General features: G+C 44.1%; 1 protein-coding gene across 1 annotated transcript in view; it reads left to right on the top strand.

Annotated features, from left to right (window-relative positions):
• The window catches only part of LOC119379130 (huntingtin), a 196,346-nt gene that overhangs the window by 92,689 nt on the left and 82,243 nt on the right, over positions 1 to 21,414 (top strand). Inside the window, exons 25-31 of the mRNA XM_037648317.2 lie at positions 4,343 to 4,466; positions 4,537 to 4,706; positions 4,793 to 4,941; positions 6,956 to 7,092; positions 16,140 to 16,256; positions 17,403 to 17,525; positions 19,740 to 19,963. Of these exons, the coding sequence (XP_037504245.1) occupies positions 4,343 to 4,466; positions 4,537 to 4,706; positions 4,793 to 4,941; positions 6,956 to 7,092; positions 16,140 to 16,256; positions 17,403 to 17,525; positions 19,740 to 19,963 (1,044 nt within the window). The remainder of the gene's footprint in view (positions 1 to 4,342; positions 4,467 to 4,536; positions 4,707 to 4,792; positions 4,942 to 6,955; positions 7,093 to 16,139; positions 16,257 to 17,402; positions 17,526 to 19,739; positions 19,964 to 21,414) is intronic.

Genomic DNA, 21,414 nt, shown 5'->3' with positions numbered 1-21,414 from the left:
ACTTCGAGTTCCGTAGCATGATGCGTGTTGTTTGGTGTGTGTTGGATCACAAAAATTTCTAACTGAAAGGTCCGGAACAAATCCGGGACATATAGCTGTCCTGACCGGGACAGTGCGGGACTCGGGACACTGTATGAAAAGTCGGGACAGTCCCACAAAATCAGGGACGGTTGGTAACCCTAGTTGGGACCAAGCACTGTCCTTTTCTCTTTCTTTTTTCATGTGTGCTTATTATAAGCTAATTACACCAAAGTGTCTTTTTTATGAAAAAAATAGACTTTATTGTGCAGAATGGTCTTTTGCGTCCAATATTGCGTAGTACCGCAATAACAAAACGCCAGAATTATTTTGCAGTTCTGGAGAAGTTTAACCTAGAAGAAAACTTCCAGGATATGAGCATATTTCTCCGGGCATTGTACTACCTAGCATGACTGCAGCCATTGGCAGACGAACTATATAAAACAGAATAAAAAGGACAACACGAGCGTGAGTACAGCCGCCCATTTTTTAACCTGAACGTGCAAGCGTTGGCCGCTGAGCCGATAAGCACCGTATGATGGAGCGCAGCGGGGAAATGATCGAGAATATGTGCATGTCCACAGTGAACAGTCCGGTGCAGCTTCGTCTGCCAGGCTGTTATGTGAAATGGACTTAATCCACCTGCTTTTTTGTTCTCTGTTTTGTTTGCACTGGCAGATATCTTTTTTTGCCTCAGGAAAGGGCTGCGCCACAGGAAAAAGGAAAAAGTGCTAGACGTACGTAGTATAATCAGCGGGTGTATCTCACATCTCATCGATCTCATGCATGACCACGTGGCCTTGTTTTATAATTTGATGGCAGCGTTCAGAAAAAAAAAAAGGATGACGGTAACGGTGCCTAAAAGAAGCGAGGCTGGTGTCCGGTTCCCGGAACAGCCTAGCAAAGACAGGTGCACAGGACTGTTAATTTCACCGCTGTGCTCCGTTATACGGCGCTTATCTACTCAGCGATTGGCGCTCATGCGATCAGGTTTAAAAATGGGCGGCTGTACAACAATTTAGCTAATTTCGCCGCTGTGCTCCGTTATACGGCGCTTATCTACTCAGCGATTGGCGCTCGCGCAATCAGGTTTAAAAAATGGGCGGCTGTACATAGCTAAATAAGGCTACTATTGCACAATTTAGCTAATTTCGCCGCTGTGCTCCGTTATACGGCGCTTATCTACTCAGCGATTGGCGCTCGCGCGATCAGGTTTAAAAAAGGGGCGACTGTACGTAGCTAAATAAGGTTACTATTGCACAATTTAGCTAATTTCGCCGCTGTGCTCCGTTATACGGCGCTTATCTACTCAGCAATTGGCGCTCGCGCGATCAGGTTTAAAAAATGGGCGGCTGTGCATAGCTAAATAAGTCTACAATTGCACAATTTAGCTAAGTTTTTGCCAAACGCAGCATTGGACAAATGTTGCTTCACAAGTGCTGTGAAAAGGGTCTACATCTGCTCTGAACATTCTCTCTAACTGCTCCAAACTTGCTTGAAAAGCCTTTCTGGCTGCTCCAAGCTTGCTCCAAAATGTCTTTCTGGATGCTCCGAGCCTGCTACAAAAGGCACTTTTGCCTGCTCCAAGGACTGCTCCCAAACCCATTTACCCTGTTTCACCCCTGCGATTAGAAAAAAAAGAGAGTGAGACAAGTACAATTTGCTTTCTTAAAATGGAAAATTTAGTCACCTGGCGATCAGTATGCAGAGAATGCTGTGATTGAAGTGGTAGCTGCAGTGTAGGGGGTGGTAGGAAGAAATTGATGAAGGCATTCATTGCACCATTGTCATGTGTACATTTTTTCTGCCAGCACATAATTATTACTTATGACATTTTATAGAGTCTGTCACCTCATGACATGGTTTTTTATGGTTTTTCAATGTACAGTCTCAACGAAAAAATATTAGCACAAGTGAGCGGTGGTCGGAGCCGCAAAATTGCGACACGCGCCGCTGTTGTTCACGAGCAATCCGATAGCGAGATTTCCAAGCACATTCCACTTTCCAAAGCAGGGGTGGCCAGCAGGCCGTCGGAAAGCAGCCCATCTTGCTGTTGGCCCATCCGAAAGCTCATATATTAAAAGAAATGCTTGTTCATTGCTTATCCCCAGGTGTCGCTATGTACATGATACCCTTTTTGTTTTTCTTTTTTTTCTGTAGTTGCGCGCAACCGTATCTTTATCGCAGTTGCCCCAAAAAAAAACTGCTTGTTGGAGTGATTTCCGCCGGCCACCCCTGCTTTGAAAAATGAAATGTGCTTGGCACTCTCAATATCGGGGCGCTCGGAAAAAACACAGCGCCACGTGTCGCAATCTTGCCACTCAGGCAACCGGTCACTTGTGCCAATGTTTTTCTGTTGATACTGTACTTGCTGCAGTTGCTCTGTGGCTATACCATACTGCTACTGAGCCAGTGGCGTAGGCAGAAATTTTTTTCCAGGGGGCCACCTCTTTGATCCGACATTGGGTCTGGGCAGATAAGTGGGGTCGAGTGTCATTTTGTGCTCTATATTCCATGGGAAAAAAATCTGATTCCACACTGGGACCAGTGTGCCACCCCCCCTGGCTACGCCACTGTACTGAGCATTGAGTTTCTGTTTGAATTCTCAGCTTTGGCAGCCTCATTCTGCTGAAAGACAGATGCAAAAGCATCTGTGTTGATTATTGGTGCATGTTAAAGAATCCCCTGCAAATGAAATTAACATGGATCACTCTACAGTGACGTTTCTGTAGCACAAGGTGCAATTCTGAAACACAAAATTTCGTCAAATAAAAAAATCTGATTCCACGCTTTTGCAGTTTTATGGCAGTGGGAAGTGCCTTTTTTTATTCTTATTTGAAATAGCGCACTATATGTTTATTAACTTACTGTGGTTGAATTGATATTTATGTGCCGATGCATAATTTCTCTGCTCCCATAGACTTGTGTGACTTTGATTAGGGTCTCTGACATCAAGGTCAATTTTTCTGGGTAGTGGGTTATTGCACCAACACTTTGTTGCTGCCTTTTGAATCACCTTTTTTTTTTAACCATTATCAGAATTTTAGACTGCAGTGCGTTACAGGAATTTGCGTACATGAGATGTGAATCTTGCATGTGAGCTGCTTTGCTATCAATATGATGAATTTTGAATAGGGGTGTGCGAATATTCGAAAGTTTCGAATATTTCGTCGAATATTAGATTTGAAATATTCGTATTCGATTCAAAAAATCGTGTATTCGAAAAGTTTCGAATAGTATTCGATAATTTCGAATATTGGGAAAATTCGAATATGCAATTCGATTATCGTCCATAAAATAACTCGTCTTCCACATTTCTGCTGCGTTCGTATCGCTAAAAACGTTCCCGAGAGGAGCAATAAACATCGCAAGTACACGGAGGCACGATATCTTGCCTGCGACGACCGCCCCAATACGTATGATTTACTGCTGGTGCATCTCCGACGTGCAGCGCTGTTGGCGATCATGTAACCGTACATTTTCAATATTATGCGGCTGTAACGTGCCGCACTACCACTCATTCACTATGCGGGACCACTTCTGAAGAAAGACAGTGACCCATGTGACTGGTGGCGGACTGTAGGCAGCTTCAGATCCCCCAGTCTGACAAAGCTTTGCCCCATGTACCTCCCTATACCAGCCACTTCTGTTCCAAGCGAGCGTGCCTTTTCAGTGTCAGGGGGGGGCTGTCTCTGTTAGAAGGGAGCGCCTGCTGCCTGATCATGAGGAGCAACTCATATTTCTTCATGATAACATCTAGTCATTACTTTCATTGTGCCGTGATATTTGCTTGCGTTGTGATGCGCATTGTGCTAGCCTGGACATTGTGTGCTGGAGATAGCAGTGTATGTTTTGTTGCCAGTCAGGCTGTTAATGTTTTCTTTTTTTCAAATAGCTACATGTTAAATAAGATATTGTTACTGTGGAGGCATTCTTCCTTTGATATTCGATATTCGATTCGATATTCGAAGGTGGATATTCGTATTCGATTCGTATTCGAAAAATTTGATATTCGCACACCCCTAATTTTGAACGATGATTGCAAAAGTAAGCATATTGAGTCATGCAGCTGGCTCGCCCCGCCACGGTGGCCTAGTGGTTATGGCGCTCGACTGCTGACCTGAAGGTCGCGGAATCAAATCCCGGCCGCAGCGGCTACATTTTCGATGGAGGCGAAAATGTTTGAGGCCCGTGTACTTAGATTTAGATGCACGTTAAAGAACCCCAGGTGGTCGAAATTTCCGGAGCCCTCCACTACGGCGTCTCTCATAATCATATCGTGGTTTTGGGACGTTAAACCCCAGATATTATTATTATTATGCAGCTGGCTCAGCTGGATGAGGCGAGGCTGTGAAAAGAAGATTTCTGCCTTGCTGAAACCCAGCAACAAGAGAGGGAAAGCAGTACTGGCAGCTCATATACGCCTTTTTGAACCTGTGGTCCTTCAGGTGAGAGCAGTTGCATGCTGGATGTTGAGACCCAAGGTATCCGTTCTTATCCCGACTCCTTCCTGCCCAGGCACTCAAGCAGTACACAGTGTCAAGCAGCTCCCATCTTCAGGCTAGTGTTCTCGACCTGTTGGCTCAACTGGTGCACCTCCGTGTCAACTACTGCCTGCTCGACTCGGATCAAATATTTATAGGCTTTGTCATCAAACAGTTTGAATTCATCGAAGAAGGCCAGATCCAGTATGTTCGCATTTATAAACTTTTTTTTTTTCTTTGTCAGTTGTTGGTGGCTGGAAAAAGCCATATTTTTCTTGGCTTCATTGCAGAAATGCTGAAGTGCTCATTCCACAAATCTTCTACTTCTTGGTACTGCTGTCATACGAGCGCTACCATTCCAAGCCTGTCATCAGTATGCCGGAAATCATACAGCTCTGTGATCGCCTGATGGCCAGTGGTCAGCCACCTGACAGATATGGTGAGACTGAGCACTTCCAAAAAAAGCCTGATTGAACTTTCAAGTAACTGACATGCTGAAAGATAATACCTTGGCATTGAAAATGCTCTGGAGAGCTAGTTGAGGTTCAACATACTAGCATCTAAATCTTTTATTGCTGAAACTAATGTAGCTTTTCAAATTGTTGTCATGTTCTATTCATTCACAGGGCCTTGTAGTGTGCAGAACTTGAATATGTTAAGAGGGACACCCGTACCCTAACATGTAGTAGCTACTGGAATTACTAGAGAGGTTATGCACATGCAGTGTGGATGCCTGGAGAGAGTGACCAAGCAGATGTGCATCCGTCTCTGGGCACATTCCCTGAATGGCTCACCCTTGTATGCAAATAGTCAGTCAAGAGATGATGAGTGGGCACTACATTGGTCACGTGTTGCGGCATTTTCTTATAGGGGCCATGCAACACTTTTCCAAGTAATCTTTTGATGGCTTCATGAAAGAAGTTTATTACCTCATGAATCAACTGCCGCAAAAATGTTTAAAATCCGCCAAGTACAAGCAGAGTTACAGGGACTTGTCGCACGCTTTAAGCGCTTTCTGCTTTTGTACCAGCGAGCATGCTGAAAGCTATTCAAAGGGGAGTGACAGGGGGGTAAGAAGCTACGTTCGTTCGTCAGTGTGCGCCATGATCTTGAGCACTTTCTTTTCATTTTTTTCCTTTGAATGCGTGCCTTACTTTCAGTGTGTTCGCGAGTGCGCTGTGCGAGCACATGGCGGCATCCCATGACGGCCGCTGTAACTATGCAGCTCACCATGCTCAAATTAGCCAATGGCTGTAGACTTTGTATTTATGATGCAGTAATTTTGTATTATAACATCACCATAACATCTGACCATGCTCAAAAAGTGTTGCAGGGCCCCTTTAAGAGAAAGCTTTACTTTGTGGCCAACTCCAATTCTGCTGTTCATATAAATGTTAAATGGTAAAATACTTTCATTATGCAGCTTCTGAACCAATCTAAATGAAGTTTGCTACAATTTAGGGAAAGCTTAATCTCACCGACTGTAGGAGCTGTAATTTTTATTTATTGCAATGTAGGTTTAAAGCAGCATTGAAAATCTGAAAGTTTCAAAAAGACTGAAGCACAAAGTTTGCAAATCTCTAGTAGATGTTGCGGTTTTGTAAACTGCAGGAATTGGGTTATCAGAAATAGACAAATTTTGTTATATGGGTCACTGGGAGCGCGGGAACACACAACAGACGAAGGAAGAACCACAGAACACGAGCGCTCTTCCTTCGTCTGTTGTGTGTTCCCGCACTCCCAGTAAGCTGAAGAAGTATGAATTACCAACTAGCCCACCTTTCGATACTTTTGCGTTTTATGGGTTAGCAGCTTATGGGAAACTTTTATGATGTATATGAGGGGTTCAGATCGGCAACGTTTTCAGGTGATGTTCAAAAAGTGTTGCAGGGTACCTTTAAGTGAAAATTTCGTTGCTAATTGCAGCACTAGCTAGGGCCTTTTGTGTACTTTGCCCCAAGGTGGTCTTCTATGTGTGCTGTTTCTAGCTTATGCAGTCATGCCCGAATCCAGGTGAGATGTTTGGATGTCCTGACCCCCCTCTTGAAGATTTTATGCATATTGGTACTGTGTACTGTACAGATGAAAAATACTTGAGCAAGGGGTGTGACTGGAGCCATCGTTCCGACAAGTGCTCTTGTCTTCTACAAGGCTGCAACTGTACGGTGCAGGGCCAACTCATGAAGTCCTTCTTTCCAGCTGTTAATGTGTAGTTAGAGCACTCACTGCAGTGTGAAGATATTATTATTGAACGTAAGCATCTGTGCAGTCACAATAAAAAAAAACCACCCTGTATTCGCATTTGTATGTAGTTAACATGTTCACTAACACCTGCTCTCTCACATGGTTGGGTTATTGTTATAACTTCCCACACATTGCTGTGTATACTTGAATAGACTGTGTGGAGTTGCGTAGCTTTCAGTGAACAATTCTAGGCCTAATTTTGTTTGCAGTGATTCCAGCATTGCAGGCCATTGTGGAGGACCTGTTCTTACTACCGAGCGCAAATAGAACAGATTCACGGAAGGAGCTGGAGACTCAGCGAGAAGTCGTCGTTTCAGTTTTGCTGCGGCTTATTCAGTACCCTGAGGTGTGTAACCATAGGTGCTACATTAGACTTGTAGCATCTTTAGTGCTCACTTGATGTGGTATAAAAGGATTTTGATGCATTTAGCATTTTTTGGGAGCTAACGGCAGTTTTGCATCCCTCTCGAGCCACCTTCACGGACTGGTACTAAAGATAGCACAGTCTACTCCAACAATAGAAGCAGCACAATAATGTGGTGCCATCGTGCACAGGTACCAGTGCTACAGGTATCACCAGTGCCATTGTATCGGTACAGGTAGTACCTTGGTACCACACTATACTGTACAGCGGCAAAAAAAAGTGTTCTCAATTTCATATAATTGGAGCAGCTGCCTTTTTGAAATGGTGTCATTGAGATGCTGTGCCTCTGGTTGAAGACACAGATGCTTTCATTCCAAATGCTGCATCTCTTGTTGCAGCAGACACGCTGTGCGAGGTTCTGAGCTGGTCCTTAAGGAGACTCTAAAAGTAGATAACAATTTGGGCTACACTTATAGATTAATGCATGAGACCTTCTAAAATATCAGTATTAACACCAACAGCCCTTTAGTAATCGAGATATTAAAGCAAATGTAGAACACAAAATGCGACTCCAGCGGAACACTTTAGTACTTGCCCAATGACATAGCACAAACTCAGTACAGTTCTGTCACTAGTACTCAACTACTCGTAATAAAAGTGTCATTACAGTTCACTGTAAGGTGGAATGAAATGTTAGCTATGCATTTCTATTTGATTTTATTTAAGAAAATGTTTTATTGTGATAGCAGTTATATGGACACTCTCAGCACGTTTTTACCATTGCCGTCGCTTTGCTGGCTTTGCTCGGTCACTAAACTCACTCTTACTGAAAGTAAGAGGTAATGGGGCGTCCATGTCATACCGTCAGCTTGCTTTCTGCCCATGTTTTAGTGCAGCTTGTTGGGCACTAAAGGGTGGTCATGGTGTATGTAACATCATTCTCCCCTGCTCAGGGGCAGGCGATTTGGATTGCTCTTGTAGTATGCAGACCATTGAAGCGCAATTTTTTCTCAAATTAAGCATTTTCTTAACAAGCCCTGCGAGGTACCTGGAATAGTATTTTAACAATGCAAATCGATGTAATGTTTGCTTTTAGTTTTCTTTCAAGAAAGGGCTGCTCAAAGCCCGAGTTGGTTTTTGCGTGCAGGAAAGGCGCAATGTGGTGAGCCTACAGCACTTGTGTTTCGGCTCCTTTGATCAGTGGTGGGAAGAGCACCACCGATAACACATAGTGCAACAACAACCTCTCAAACCATGCTAAATGCCTTCTTAGATAGTAACCGGGGTTTGTTCTCCGTAATCTTTTCTGGCTATTACATACTTAATGGAGCACTAAAGAGAAACGGGAAGTTGAGCTTTAACAGCAGATTATCGTATTATGATCACAATTGTGCCATACTTACTGCGAACAGAACTTTAGTAAGTGTTGAAATACCAAAAATCTGAAGAATAGGTGCTGACACTCCTTTGAAATTTCCGCACTAGACATTCGTGACATCAGAGATACAAATGCAGTTCGTCCACAGTTGGTCGAGAGCTATTCATGGCAATTAATAAAAACGCAAAATGGAATACACCTGTACATAAAAAGCATTTGGAAACCAGACACCTCACCGTCCGTTAATGAACAGGAGGCTTCGCTTTCCGTAGGCGCACTTTTCATGTGAGTTTGCTGAAATGCGATCCTGGTTCCCTGGTGAGATCTTCGTTGCAAGGACATGCAGTCGTTGTTTGCACACACGGTGATGTATGATAGTGCCCTCTGATTTGCTGAGGGCAATGAAATCCGTGACGACACTGCTTCAACACCAATTCCGGGGTGAGAGAAATGAGGAAGAGATATTTGGTTTTTGATTGTGAATTTCTGTGCTAATAAGTCATCTTGTTGCACCAAACAAAAACTGCATGCATTCTCGAAGACCCCTCTTTCATTCCAGCTCAACTTCATGTTTCTCTTTAGTGTTCCTTTTAACCCTCTGAGGGCCGAATTTTTTCGCAAAATGCAGTCCAAATAATGTGTAATTTTTTTATTGCTAAAATAAATTCTTCAGACAACTCTATTTCAGAAAAAAATTGTCTAAAATTTCTTTGCGTGTCCGTAAAGTGACAAGAAAATCGCTTTTGTTGTTGCATACACATGGTTTATCGTAGTAACATCAAGCGAAATCCTAAAAAAAATACTTATACGATTTTTTATAAATAAAAATATGCATTGTATTAAACACAGCTGACAGACATGCAAAAATAAGTGCACCAGAGTACTTTTCTGGTAAAAAATGTTCGTGCTCCCCAAAATAGGAAATGCAGCTACAGTCGCACCGTTTGTGTAATTTAGCGTAGAGCACTGCACGGGCCGTGATTCTCGGCCCGGGCCCGGCCCGGGCCCGGAACTCGTTCAAATTTACCCGCCCGAGCCCGGCCCGGTGACTCATACGCGAGACCCGGGCCCGGCCCGAACCCGAGAAAAAATTTCACCTACCCGGCCCGGCCCGACCCGACCGCAAATCGGGCCCGACAGGGGCCCGAACCACGAATCTAGGTGGTGTTGCCCGAACATGGAATGGACAGGAAGGTGTTTCAATTGGCAAATATCTACGCTTTCTTTGCACATGTTTCGCTAACAATTATACTTTAACCTACGGTAATTTCTCGTTAAAGGGGCTCACGGTGGAAACAGCTGAGCGGACACATTGGGCACAATGGATGTTTGTTCAGCAGTGGTATAATGTATACCTATTTTTTCTGCAAATACAATGGGGATCAAGGGCGTTTTGTAGCAGATAATATTGTATCAAGGAAAGTGATTTGTATAATGAGTTCAGTTTCGATGAGGAGCGCATTAAAAATAGGAGACAGAGAACAGAACGCCCTCTTCACTTTGTTTTTGTTGCACTCTATGTTGCAACTTAAAGCACGCTGTAACGACAAAGCCGATCATGCACCCTTCTGGATAAGTAGAACCTGTCTTCAGCATAATAGCACCTTGCCACAGGAAGAGAAATAGGCGAAGAAAGCCAAATTTATTACCTTGTTGTAAATACACAGACCTATAGATAATTATAATGAACCGCGTGCACTCCGTGCAGTTTTAGAAATACGTAGAAGCATCAAAAAGGAAGAAAAAAAAACTATTTGGCATGGCATATTATTTGCAAATATCACACCACTGCTAGTGTATACAGTCTATAATTTTTTGTGGCATATTTTATAGTTTATTTCTTCACGTGTTATTGTGCAAAAAATGAAATTGTCAAGAGTTTCCGGCTTTATAGTCACACCATACGCTGTTGCATCACCTATCCTGCCGCGCTAAAAGTTGCTCGCACTGCTTGCGTTAGCCGCAGGGGCACACATCTACCTTGCGAATTCTAAAGCGTCGGCAGTCGTTGTTCTTTACTTCCACCACTGGAGCAAATTTAGAATACCTTCGGTGGACCTCTGCAGAATGAACATAGCTGTCCAGCTCACCCCTTCATTTCTCTTGTCCTCGAACGTCGCACCACTCTTCAATGTCATCTGTAAAACTCCTCTTCGAGGGCTTCTCGAAGTTTTCAGCAGTGTATGTTATGCACGGTTTGCACCGTACTCTTTTATTTCCATATTATAATGGTGTATGCCTTCCTAGCGATGTTGTACTGGTAGAAGGTGGTCATTGGACTACCCAGGTAAAACTGGCATGAGGTGGACGAAGCGATTTCCATCAATTTTCGGGGTTTGTTACAAGTGTGGTAATAAAGGTGCGAATAAGCTTCTCGAAGCTTACTCATTGGATGCATATGGTTCGAGATAAAGGGATATCACCCCGCCCGCAATTCTTAATTGTCGTTTTTCAAGCCAGATATTTCGTCAAGCGAATATACTTTACCCCACACCTTGTTTAATGGGCCTATGCTATTCCTGCACGTTTCAGCGCTTTGCGGCAGTATCATGTAGCTCGCGCACTATATCCGCCTCGTGCATCGGTATGGTGGCGCCACCGCTCGGCTCCCCTGGTGACTAGCGAGGAGAAAGGAAGATGTGCCCTCTCCCAACCCCCCATAGGATCCCATGCATTTTGATTGAAGTTTGCAATTCCGTTGCGCAGAAACAAACTAGCGCCATCTGTTGACAACACACCACACCGACGATGGAACACCTCTTCTTGCTTCCACCGCTCTGCAATGTCGTTAGTTAACCTCTCTCTGCTTTTTTATATTGTTTTTTCGTTAGCGTAGCAGCGCGCAGGGCTGTTCGCGGAGCGCTCAGAGGCTCAGACGAGCCGACGAGCTGCGAGTGCAGCGTTGCGCTGGTGGGACCCTTGCTGTGGTCGTGCATTGTCAATAGGTTTGGGCGTTTTTGCGGTTGTGTTTCAGTGCTCTCTAAATGTAGGACCACGAGCCTTAATTCGTTTATTTTCGCGGTTAAACGCCGTTGCTTCTTCCGCCGCACGACGGAAATATCGTTGGCAGATAAGAAGGGTGCATCGCAGCGGAGCTCTTTTTGTTTCCCACGAAGTGCGCGCTGCATATGCGAGTCTCGCCCCGCACAGGCTGCCAAAGCTGCCTCTCCAGCCTAAAAGAAAGGAATACATTTGATCACATTACGAAATACATCATATAAAAATAATCTACCAGAGAGCAACAAAGAGAACGGCCGCTTACCTTGTTCGTTGCACAGCCCTGATCCACTGTCCTCTTCTGTCATTTTCGTACTTCCTCCAGGGGAATCAGTAGAATATCACCTTTGGCAGCTTTCCTGCGGTGTTTTTATAGCTGTTGTGGCACTCTCCAACACAACAATACACAGAAGTGGCCTTTTTCGACCGCTTATCACTGCGGTCCGCCATGGTGATTAACCTAGTTTGCAGTGGTGAACCGGTCAACCGTGAGCCGGCGCCACCGGCACATCTGTGTTTTGCCACTTTTGCCGTAGATGGCGCCACCTGTCCGTTTCAAAGCAGCAGCGCACGAGGCGGATAGCGAAGGGGCCTCAAACACGCGGCCCGCACATGACTGTCTTCGTCCCATTCTTGTTCTTTATAAGTACGTTCTTAAGATACACAGTCATGACAGGGCTATAGCATTTTTTTTTCGTGAGGCACGTACCCCCTGCAGCCACCATGTGTTGATACATAACCGTTAAACAAAACTCTACATTTCAGAATCGGCGTCCAGATTTTAGTTATTTTGGAGATAGGTATCCATATATGTTGTTGGAATTCTGCCTCCGAATACCCTTCAGAAATGATCCATATAGGAGATATGGAAAAGATCTTTCAAATGGCAACGTTAGCCGACATTTGGCACGACCTAACCCCCCCTCGCCCTTATCTTCGTCACTGTCCTTTCCCCTGCGGCAGTAAATTTTCGTGAATGGGGCTCGTTAGCTGAGGTCAGTTTGAGAGCAAGATGAAAGCTCAGACGTTAAGAATGTGGGCACACAAAGCAGGCTGCGCACGTCTATCTCGCGTCACATGACCACTGGAAGTCATAACGGAACCAAGAAAAAAGAATGTCTTTATAGGAATTCTATGTAACGAGACTTCGTGCAGCTCTTTCGTTTAAGTGGAGGGCTGGACCTTTCAAGAACGTTTCCCCGTTTTGGAGCTCTCTGATTGCTCTTGCGATCACAGAGTTGTGATCTTGCGAGTTGTAAATTTATTATACTACATTTAATACTGCTATTACAGAATAACATTTGTGATATAAAATAATAGCGAATGCAAATAAAGCACAGAATAGCGATATGTTAACCATGTAAGCGCCTGGTCTATTTACTTTTAGCTCGCCTGTTTCAGATAAGTCAAGTAGCCCCAAATGCAAGGAGCAGAAGATGTTCAGTACTTGTCCCTCATAAAACTTCTCCAAATAGCTTGCCCCACATAAAAAAAGCGTTTTCTTTTTTCGAGATAAACTGTGAAACTTATATGCATGCACAACGTATGTGGAACAAACTTAGAGACACTGAAGAGAAGAACGATTTTATCAGTAATTCATCATAATCTGATTCATCATAATCACTCGGTCTGCCTATCAGTCTAAAAAGGCTGGTAATGAATATTGGTCTGTTATTCGGTCAAACGTTCAGTCAAACACTCCAGCCAGTTTAGGCAGTTAACCGTAGTCTAGTGAGTTCAGTCAAGACAGCCAATGCATCCCTTCAGGGCAATCAGATGGCCTGGGGAGTCTGTTGCAGTCTCTCAGCCAGTAGAACGGTCCAGTCCTGAAAATGAGTCAGCCCTTTCATTCACTAATTCAGTCAGTATGGCTAGTCAGTTGTCCAGCCTGTCAGTAGTTAGGTCAGTCCCATAGGCGTGCCCAGGGTTCTCCATTTGGGAGGGCCAAATTTGACCGCAGCCTGCGCATTAAAAAAAGGACGTGAAAGGTGCGACTGGGTAAAGGTGAAATTGGCGCCCCCCTTTAAATGACATATGCCTATGGTCAGTCCGATCAATGAAGTGTATTTAGTCTACCACATCACCACTGTCGGCCGTCAGCATGGCGTCTCGTCTAGATGCATTTGTTCATGCGGCAGAAGACTCTCAGTAGAGAATCAAGCTACCACTGACCCCTGGCGACCGATGAACTTGAGCTGGATCATGACGCGGTACATTGTTCCTGAAGCGGCACATGCACGTACACGCGATTTATCAGATTTATCAGTAATCAGTAAATTACTCTTTTACAATTCCAAAATCACGGCGCTCGCTACGACAAGGCTTTTGGTAAGCGATAAAACGTACAAAAATAAAATGCGGGTGGCGACGCCACCTTGAAGTTCGCGCAGCAGACGCCGTGACGTCATAGATTCCGACAGTGTCCACAGGGGCCTACATAGTTCCTAATCGGTAGAAATGAAATACATTGACCTCTGAGGGGGCCATGGACCTAACATACCAAGTTTCAGGAAATTTCTTTGAGCCAAAGTCCGCAAAATACGACAAATACAGTTTGAAATCCGTGACGTCGCGCGCGGAGTTTTCAGGGCGAAATTTCAAAATGGGACTTTGACCTTGACTTTCTCCTTTATTAATAAACTTATGATGACGAAGTTAATGACATGCGAGTTCTCAGAGTACACTTTATCGGTCTAAACCGATGCAGTGTTTCACTTTAGTGACCCTTTAAAAACGGAGAAAAGTCCCAGCCCGGCCCGACCCGAGCCCGCCACCTGAAACCCGGGCCCGGCCCTAAGCCCGGAGCTTCTAGCCCGAGCCCGGCCCGGGCCCGCCGTGAAAGTTACCTTACCCGGCCCGGCCCACGGGCCGGGCCGGGCCCGGGTTTTCGGGTAGGCCCGAGCCCGTGCAGTGCTCTAATTTAGCGCTGCACGGAAACAGATGTAATCGCACCCGGGGAGCAATAAATGACAGAGTCACAAGCGGTCACCTTTGAGAGATTAGAAACCACACAGCCATCAGCTTTACGGGCGCGAGAAGCGATAACCACCCGAAGGACGAAACCGAAACCAGCCGTGCCACGTCCGCGCGTTCTCAGGCGCAATTGAAAGCCGCCGCGCCGTTTCGGAAAGCAAAAAAAGAAAAAGGAAAAAAACAACAGAGAGACATCGGCGCATGAAAAAAATTCCACGTATTCCCGAAGCGTCGCAGCACATGCCAAGCAAGAGAAATGATCGAAAAGGCGTGCGTTTTAAACATACAGGCTACGCCGTACATGTACGACGAAAACCCTTTGATGCCTGTTAGGTGATGCCGTACATGTACGGCGAAAACCCTCAAAGGGTTAAAGGCACACTAAAGAGAAACAATGAATCGGCCTAGATCGATAAATTGTACTCTGAGAACTCTATGTCGTTAATTTTGCTGTCATAGCTTTATTAATAGAAAAGAAAATCAAGTTTAAAGTTTCATTTTTAAATTTCGCGCCGAAATCTCCCCACGTGACATCACGGATTTCAAAGTGTATTTGTCGTATTTTGGCGCCGTTGGTTCAACAAAATTACCCCAACCTTGGTATGTTAAGTCGATGGCCCCCTCAGAGGACAATGTACTTCATTTTTACCGACCAGGAACTGCGTAGTCCCTAGCAGGCGCCGTCAAAACAAGTGACGTTACGGCAAATGGTGCGGAAACTTCAAGGTGGCGTCGCCACCCACATTTTATTTTCGCGCGTTTTCTCACTTACTAAGCGTCTTCTCGCAGCAAGCGTGGTGTTTTTGGTATCGTGAAAGAGTACTTTACTAATATGAGAAAAATTGTTTTTCTCTTTAGTGTCCCTTTAATATAGTGTAAAGCCCACATGTAGGATTACTCGACTAATATGCACAAGGCTTTAAAGATGTCTGCAGTGCATTTTGTTAGTAGCAATGTTGCAAATATGCCATCAGTTGTGACAGAGTCTATGTCACCTCTGTCAGAGGTGACACAGTCTCCTGGGAAGAAGGAGACTTGGAAGTTATCAACTGTGGTTCAACAAGGGATGTTGCTGCAGCCCTGTCAGCTCGGGACCTTGTTTTCGGTAGAGCAGCAACTGCTTTCCTTGGTAGAATCTATATAGCTCACTCTCCTTCACTCACAATTCAGAAGGTGATTATAGAGTAGGGTGTGGGAAGTCAAACTGTTTAAACTGTGTGTTAGTGTGTGATGTAATTTAGACAGCATGAGAATGGGCAGGGGAGTAGTATATAGTGCTGTTAGTTATTTCATTCCAGTAAGTAGGGGGAACAAAAACAGAAAGGACTCTGAACATGTAAGCCGATATTGTTAATCTGACCTGGTTTTCTGAAGAAAAGGAAAGCAAGAAGACAGTTTAAAAATCAAGTCAAGAAATTCGCTTGTCCGGCCTCTGTTCTTTTTTAAATACATGCTCTAGGAGTACAAGTGATTTTTCTCAGTTCCTAAAATTGACTTCAGGGTGCATGTTTTAATATAAATATTGTAAGCAGCCTTGGAGACACGAATTTCACTTGATGCAGCACATTACATTTCATAAAGCTTTGTGTTTAGAAAACGAGGGAAGAACCCCTTGGATGAACCCTTTACATTTTACTCATCTCAGCGTCTCATTTGATTTTCCAACTGGCGGTTCCTCTAGGTATTGGAGCTCCTCTTGGCAGTGGTTCACCACAGCTACCAGGAAGGAGAGGACAGGTGGAAGAAGTTTTCTAGGCAGCTCATTGACGTCATCTTACCACTGATGTCGCGCACACAGGTGCTGTCCCCTTTTGTTTCTGTATGTGTGCAAAAGTCTTCGAAATGTTAACCATTTGACTTGGCCTTGAATGCAAGTAATTCTGTAAATACCATAAAATTCCGAGCAAGCTCCCCCTCTGATTTCTCTGCTAATTTCGAATTTCCACGCCATTCCGGGAAAGCTCAGGATTTTACAAGTCTTTTTCCCCTGTACCAAGCTTTCTGACCTTTGGGAACCCCACTAGCTTGGTATAAGTCTGTTTCATGTCAGAGCATATTACAGTGATGTATAAAATATATCTGTGTACACAGATATGTATTTGAACTTCAATTTGTATCAGTTACTCTATTTCCTTGTTTCAGAGATGACAAAATATTGCAAGAGAAAATTTCATGCCAAAAGTTGAAAAATAAATTATTGTAGTTAGTTTCTCATCATGCTGTGTCAATTCCCCCCCCCCCCCCCCCAATCCCCCATCAGTCAGTGTGTGCCAAATTATGCTAGTTAGAAGGTGGTCATCCTAGCTGACACATTCAAATTGCAGTATTTTTCCCACACATAATAGAGCTCTGGAATTCTCTGCTCAGTACCATTTGTTCCTTACTACTAAACAATTTTTTATTTGCCACTGGCAAGCACCTTGGCTATATGTAAATTGCTTCATTTGTGTTATCCTTATTTTGTGTATCTGTTTGATTTCCATGGCTTTTTGGTTTACTTATTTGGTTGCATTTGCATTCTTACCTTGCTGTATTGTGTAACATTTTCTACTCCTGCTGTAGCCCTAAATTAGGGCTGCAGTACTATATGTTAATTTATTTATTTAATTAATTAAGTAAACCAGCAGGTGCAGAGAGAGGAAAACGTGCAGTTACACCATTGGCATCGAATGGGTCAAGAGAAGTGTACACAAGCTAGCATGGAATTGCCCCCCCCCCCCCCCCCCCAGTACAAAAAAACAAAAACAATAGTCCCTCAGTCGGTTACTCTTATCCAGGCTCATCTAAATTTATTTTACTGTGGCTTGCACATTCACATCCTCTTAAATAAACACATTTTGTGCACAGACAGTGGATCATCGTCAATGTTTACCACTAAAAAAAACAGTAAGCATGGATTTATTTCACATGCTTTTGTAACTTGTATACCACCTGTCATTTCCAGGTCCACTTGGACACCAGGCATTCACTCAGTGTCTTGCAAAGGCTGTTTGACGCTGTATCACCTAGTGTATTCCGGCCCGTCGACATTTTGCTCAAAGCTCTCTTTGTTTGCCCCACGGATTCAGTGAGTAACGTTCGTCCGTTACCAACAAATTTATTTTGTTTTTTGTTTTCATGCTTTGTTAGACTTGAAATTTATTTCTTGACTAGAAAGTGGTTCACGCTAAAGGTAATGGGGCAATCACCTAAAGCACGTAATATACACTTCCATCAGTAGCAATGCAACTGTGCTATTTGTACCACTTTTCCACAATTATATTCATGTGCCCTTCTCTGTATTGACTTATGTTTCAGTCATTCTGATTGCCCCCACATACAGTATTGCATCTCTTAAGGATTTCTTATAGTGTTTGGATAGGTATAGTGTTGCAGAAAGCATTAGTGGTTCAGTTTAGTTTTCCCCGTGCTTTTACTGCTTGATGAATCTTAGTAGTTTGAACGTATTACAAGTTCTCTTAATAAAGTAAGGTCATTGCTAGATTCCTGCAATTTTTAATGGTGTGCATGTAAAGATTGGACAGCAGAGACTGTATTCCTATGCTTAGCAGTGCGCTGCACAGATCTCGAATTACGCTCGTGCAGTAGCGCTACGCTTGCTGATCTTTTTCTTTTCCCTAGCTAAATGTGTCCATTTTGTCACCACTGTTAGAGATGCAACTATCAACCTTTTAAAGTCCTCTGTTCTGACAGCAATATTTGTGGGAAATGTATGATTTAAGTGAGGAATTACTATATTTGGGCTGTACCAGCACTGCTCCAAATGATCACCTTCAAAGGAGCTGCTACAAAGTTGTTTTCTTTTTTGCCACAAAACGCATCAAATAAAAGGCGAGCAAGCTCCATCTTTTTAAATAAACCATGCCGTTTTTTTCATAACCTCTGTTTGCAGCAATTGAAATTTTGATATTAAATTTCTTGATGCACACCATAGTTTTATAATATTACACACTAGAGGTAAATTTTGTGCTATTGTCAATGAAGGGGCGGGGGTCTTCCTGAGCAGCACCTCAACCACCGTGGGAATGGCGGGAAGTACAGGCTTCGCATCTGCATTGGATGGATTTTGTTCTTGAGAATTGCGGCATTCTTTTAGTATGCTTTAAAAAAAAGTGATACGAATTAATTATCTATTAAAATTTACTTCATTTTTCCGTATGTAAGACTTATTGCAGAAAGTTTTTGTGACTGGGAGATTGAAGTGAAGGATGGAGATATTCAACCACCAGGGTATGCATTGCTCTGTAATTGTGCTCTAGATTTGGCGGTACCAAGTAATGAATTATTTTTGTTTACAACATTGAAAATAAACATGTGCATTTTTCTCTTGAAAGTGGGCATTATCTATTTATGGAAATAGAAATACTATATCAAGCGAAAAGTGTTGTGTCTCTGGGAGAAATACTAAACATTTCGTCGGCTATGACACCTACTCTGAGAAAACAGCAAACTTTTTTGCCAATGATAGATATTGGCTCTCTATTACCATGATTGCTGAGAATTCAAGCAATTATGCTTCAGTGGCTAAGGTGCCAGCTGGATGCCTGTGATCATCTTTTAGTATAGTCTGAGTCACTTTGGGACATTAAACAACATAAACCAACCATCCATCTTTTAGTATATTGTATGCTGACACACTGCTTCCTCTGAAGCGTGCACGCATGCAGACTTAATGTCCAAGCTCTGCGTCACGGGCGCCTGGCTAGTGCGGCACATCACTAGCACGACCTGTTGCGCCTGCTTCACGCCTACATGATGGGCCCAAAGGAGGCCTATTGCCACGCAAGCTTGTTTTTCTCGTTGTGGACAGTTGCATTTATGTTGAGAAAATAATGCAACCTTCAAAGCCGCAACATCGCCACAAATCGAGAGATCTAGCGCACTTCAGCCAGTTTCAACAACAAAAGCACCACTTGAGCACTTTGTGCCGCACACCAACGCCCACTCCAGAGAACACGACTTGCATTGCAGCAGGATACAACTGTTGCTGCCATCGTGAAATGAAAACTGCAAAAATAAAAGAATTGTAGACAATTTGCTAACACAATCTGATCCGAAGCCTGTACTTCCCATCATTCCCGTTATGGTTGTATGATGGCAGCACCAGATAGTATGAATAGCTAGCTACAGTAGTATGAAACTCTATGATGCACACAAACACTCCCAAACTTTTTGTTTAGGGTGCAAACTGTGCACGCATGCATGGTTGCAGCACAGAACTCCATTGAGATGAGCTGGGCTCTTAGAAAGCATTTTTTGGTACGGGGTCACTTTGTTACAGGTGGGTGCCGAGTCTCAGGCTAGCTTTCGGGCTGAACGCTGGATGTGTCTAGTGCTGATGAGCCTGCGTGTGCTGCTGGCCTACACGAAGGAGGAAGTGGTGCTCTCCCGATTGGCCGACCTTCTGCTGCCCCTGCGAGTCCCTCATGCTCTTGCACCCGAGGCCCTCTATGACCCACTGGACATCGATTGTTTGGGTGACAACATAGAAAAGGCTGTAGCAAGGTGGGTAGACCTCTGTGTAAGGGATAGCGACAAGTTGAGCAAGCTGCCGACTCGGAACAGCTGAGGTGAAGTTAACATAGAGCCAGTTGGTACTTGCTGAAGGTAAATCAAATAGCAGTATGTGGGACAGGACAAAAAAGCAGAAGCACAAACAAAGTGCCACTTTGTTCACAGTGCTCTGTTTACCCTTCTGCTCGTTCTTCCTGACCCACGCGCTGTTATTCCATTCAGTCTATACAGTAGAACCCCGCTGTTACGTTCCTCACTACTGCGTTTTCCCGGCTGTTACGTCGTTTTCCGCCGGTCCTGGCATAGCTACCATAGGATACAATGTATTGGGAACCCCGCTGTTACGTCGTAACTGTCGGACTGTTCCCGTATGATACGTCGCGAAGTGCGCTCGGAGCCGACCGAGTGACTACCAAAGAGAGCGGCCATGGTGCATTTTCACGCAGCTTGGCCTCGTTTGACCGTAATGTTAGCCGCATGAGAGGCGCAAGCAACAGAATCTTTCAATTGATGCAAACAAAAGCATGGCCTTCGAGATTCAAATTGCAAAGATGGCGTCTATGACGTAACTGCTCGCGAAAGCAAGGCCTTCGAGATTGGCAATTACTATTGACAAAAGCATAGCCTTTGAGATTTGTATTGCACAAACATGGCGTGTATGACGTAATTGCTTGCGAAAGCAAGGCCTTCGAGATTGGCATTTACTTCTGCCACCGCGTTGGCGTAGACTCATCATCATCGTTATTTGTCGGAGAACGGGAGGAGTTCGAGCTGGTTGGAGCTCACGGTCGTGCGTGCGGTTCGCGTTCGGACTCGCCGCGCCGGTCGTGATTGCGTGTGCTTAGTTCTTTCATGCCTACAGCTGTTGGTGTTAAAAAAATCAGATACGTTGATTACATTTCTGTGGATGAGGCCGTCCTAAGCTCCGCGTTTCTATCCATCGACTAGATCGCGGCTGAGCGCGCCAATTTTCGTGCTGCTCGTAAGAATTGAAATAAAATTCTGTACCACTAAATATTTTACCGTTTTTACTGTTTTTCGGCTCTTACGTTTCCCGTCTCTTACGTTTATTTCCTACGGTCCCTTCAAAAACGTATCAGCGGGGTTCTACTGTAGTTAGTTACAAGCTAAAAGTGCCATAACAAGCACTGCTGTAAACGAATTTGTACACATGCCAGACCATCACCTTTGCTTATTTCTTTACTTCCGTTCCCCTGTCAGGCAAAGTATTGGTTTGTTCAATAACCAGGTTGGCCATCATTGGAGAAAGCTGTGAACATGGCTGTCATATGTAAGCCGAAAATCCTTCAGTTTAGGGTTGTTGTCTGCATTCATGATTTTGTGTGATGATCATTCCTAGAAATTTGCATTACTGGTGTTAGTACTTCACCAGTTAAACATGGAATTGAACGTACTCGAGAGCTTCTTGGCATTATTTTTAA

This window comes from Rhipicephalus sanguineus, chromosome 1, assembly GCF_013339695.2.
Source record: "Rhipicephalus sanguineus isolate Rsan-2018 chromosome 1, BIME_Rsan_1.4, whole genome shotgun sequence".
Classification (NCBI taxonomy): domain Eukaryota; kingdom Metazoa; phylum Arthropoda; class Arachnida; order Ixodida; family Ixodidae; genus Rhipicephalus; species Rhipicephalus sanguineus.
This window is presented reverse-complemented; position numbering and strand designations above follow the sequence as displayed.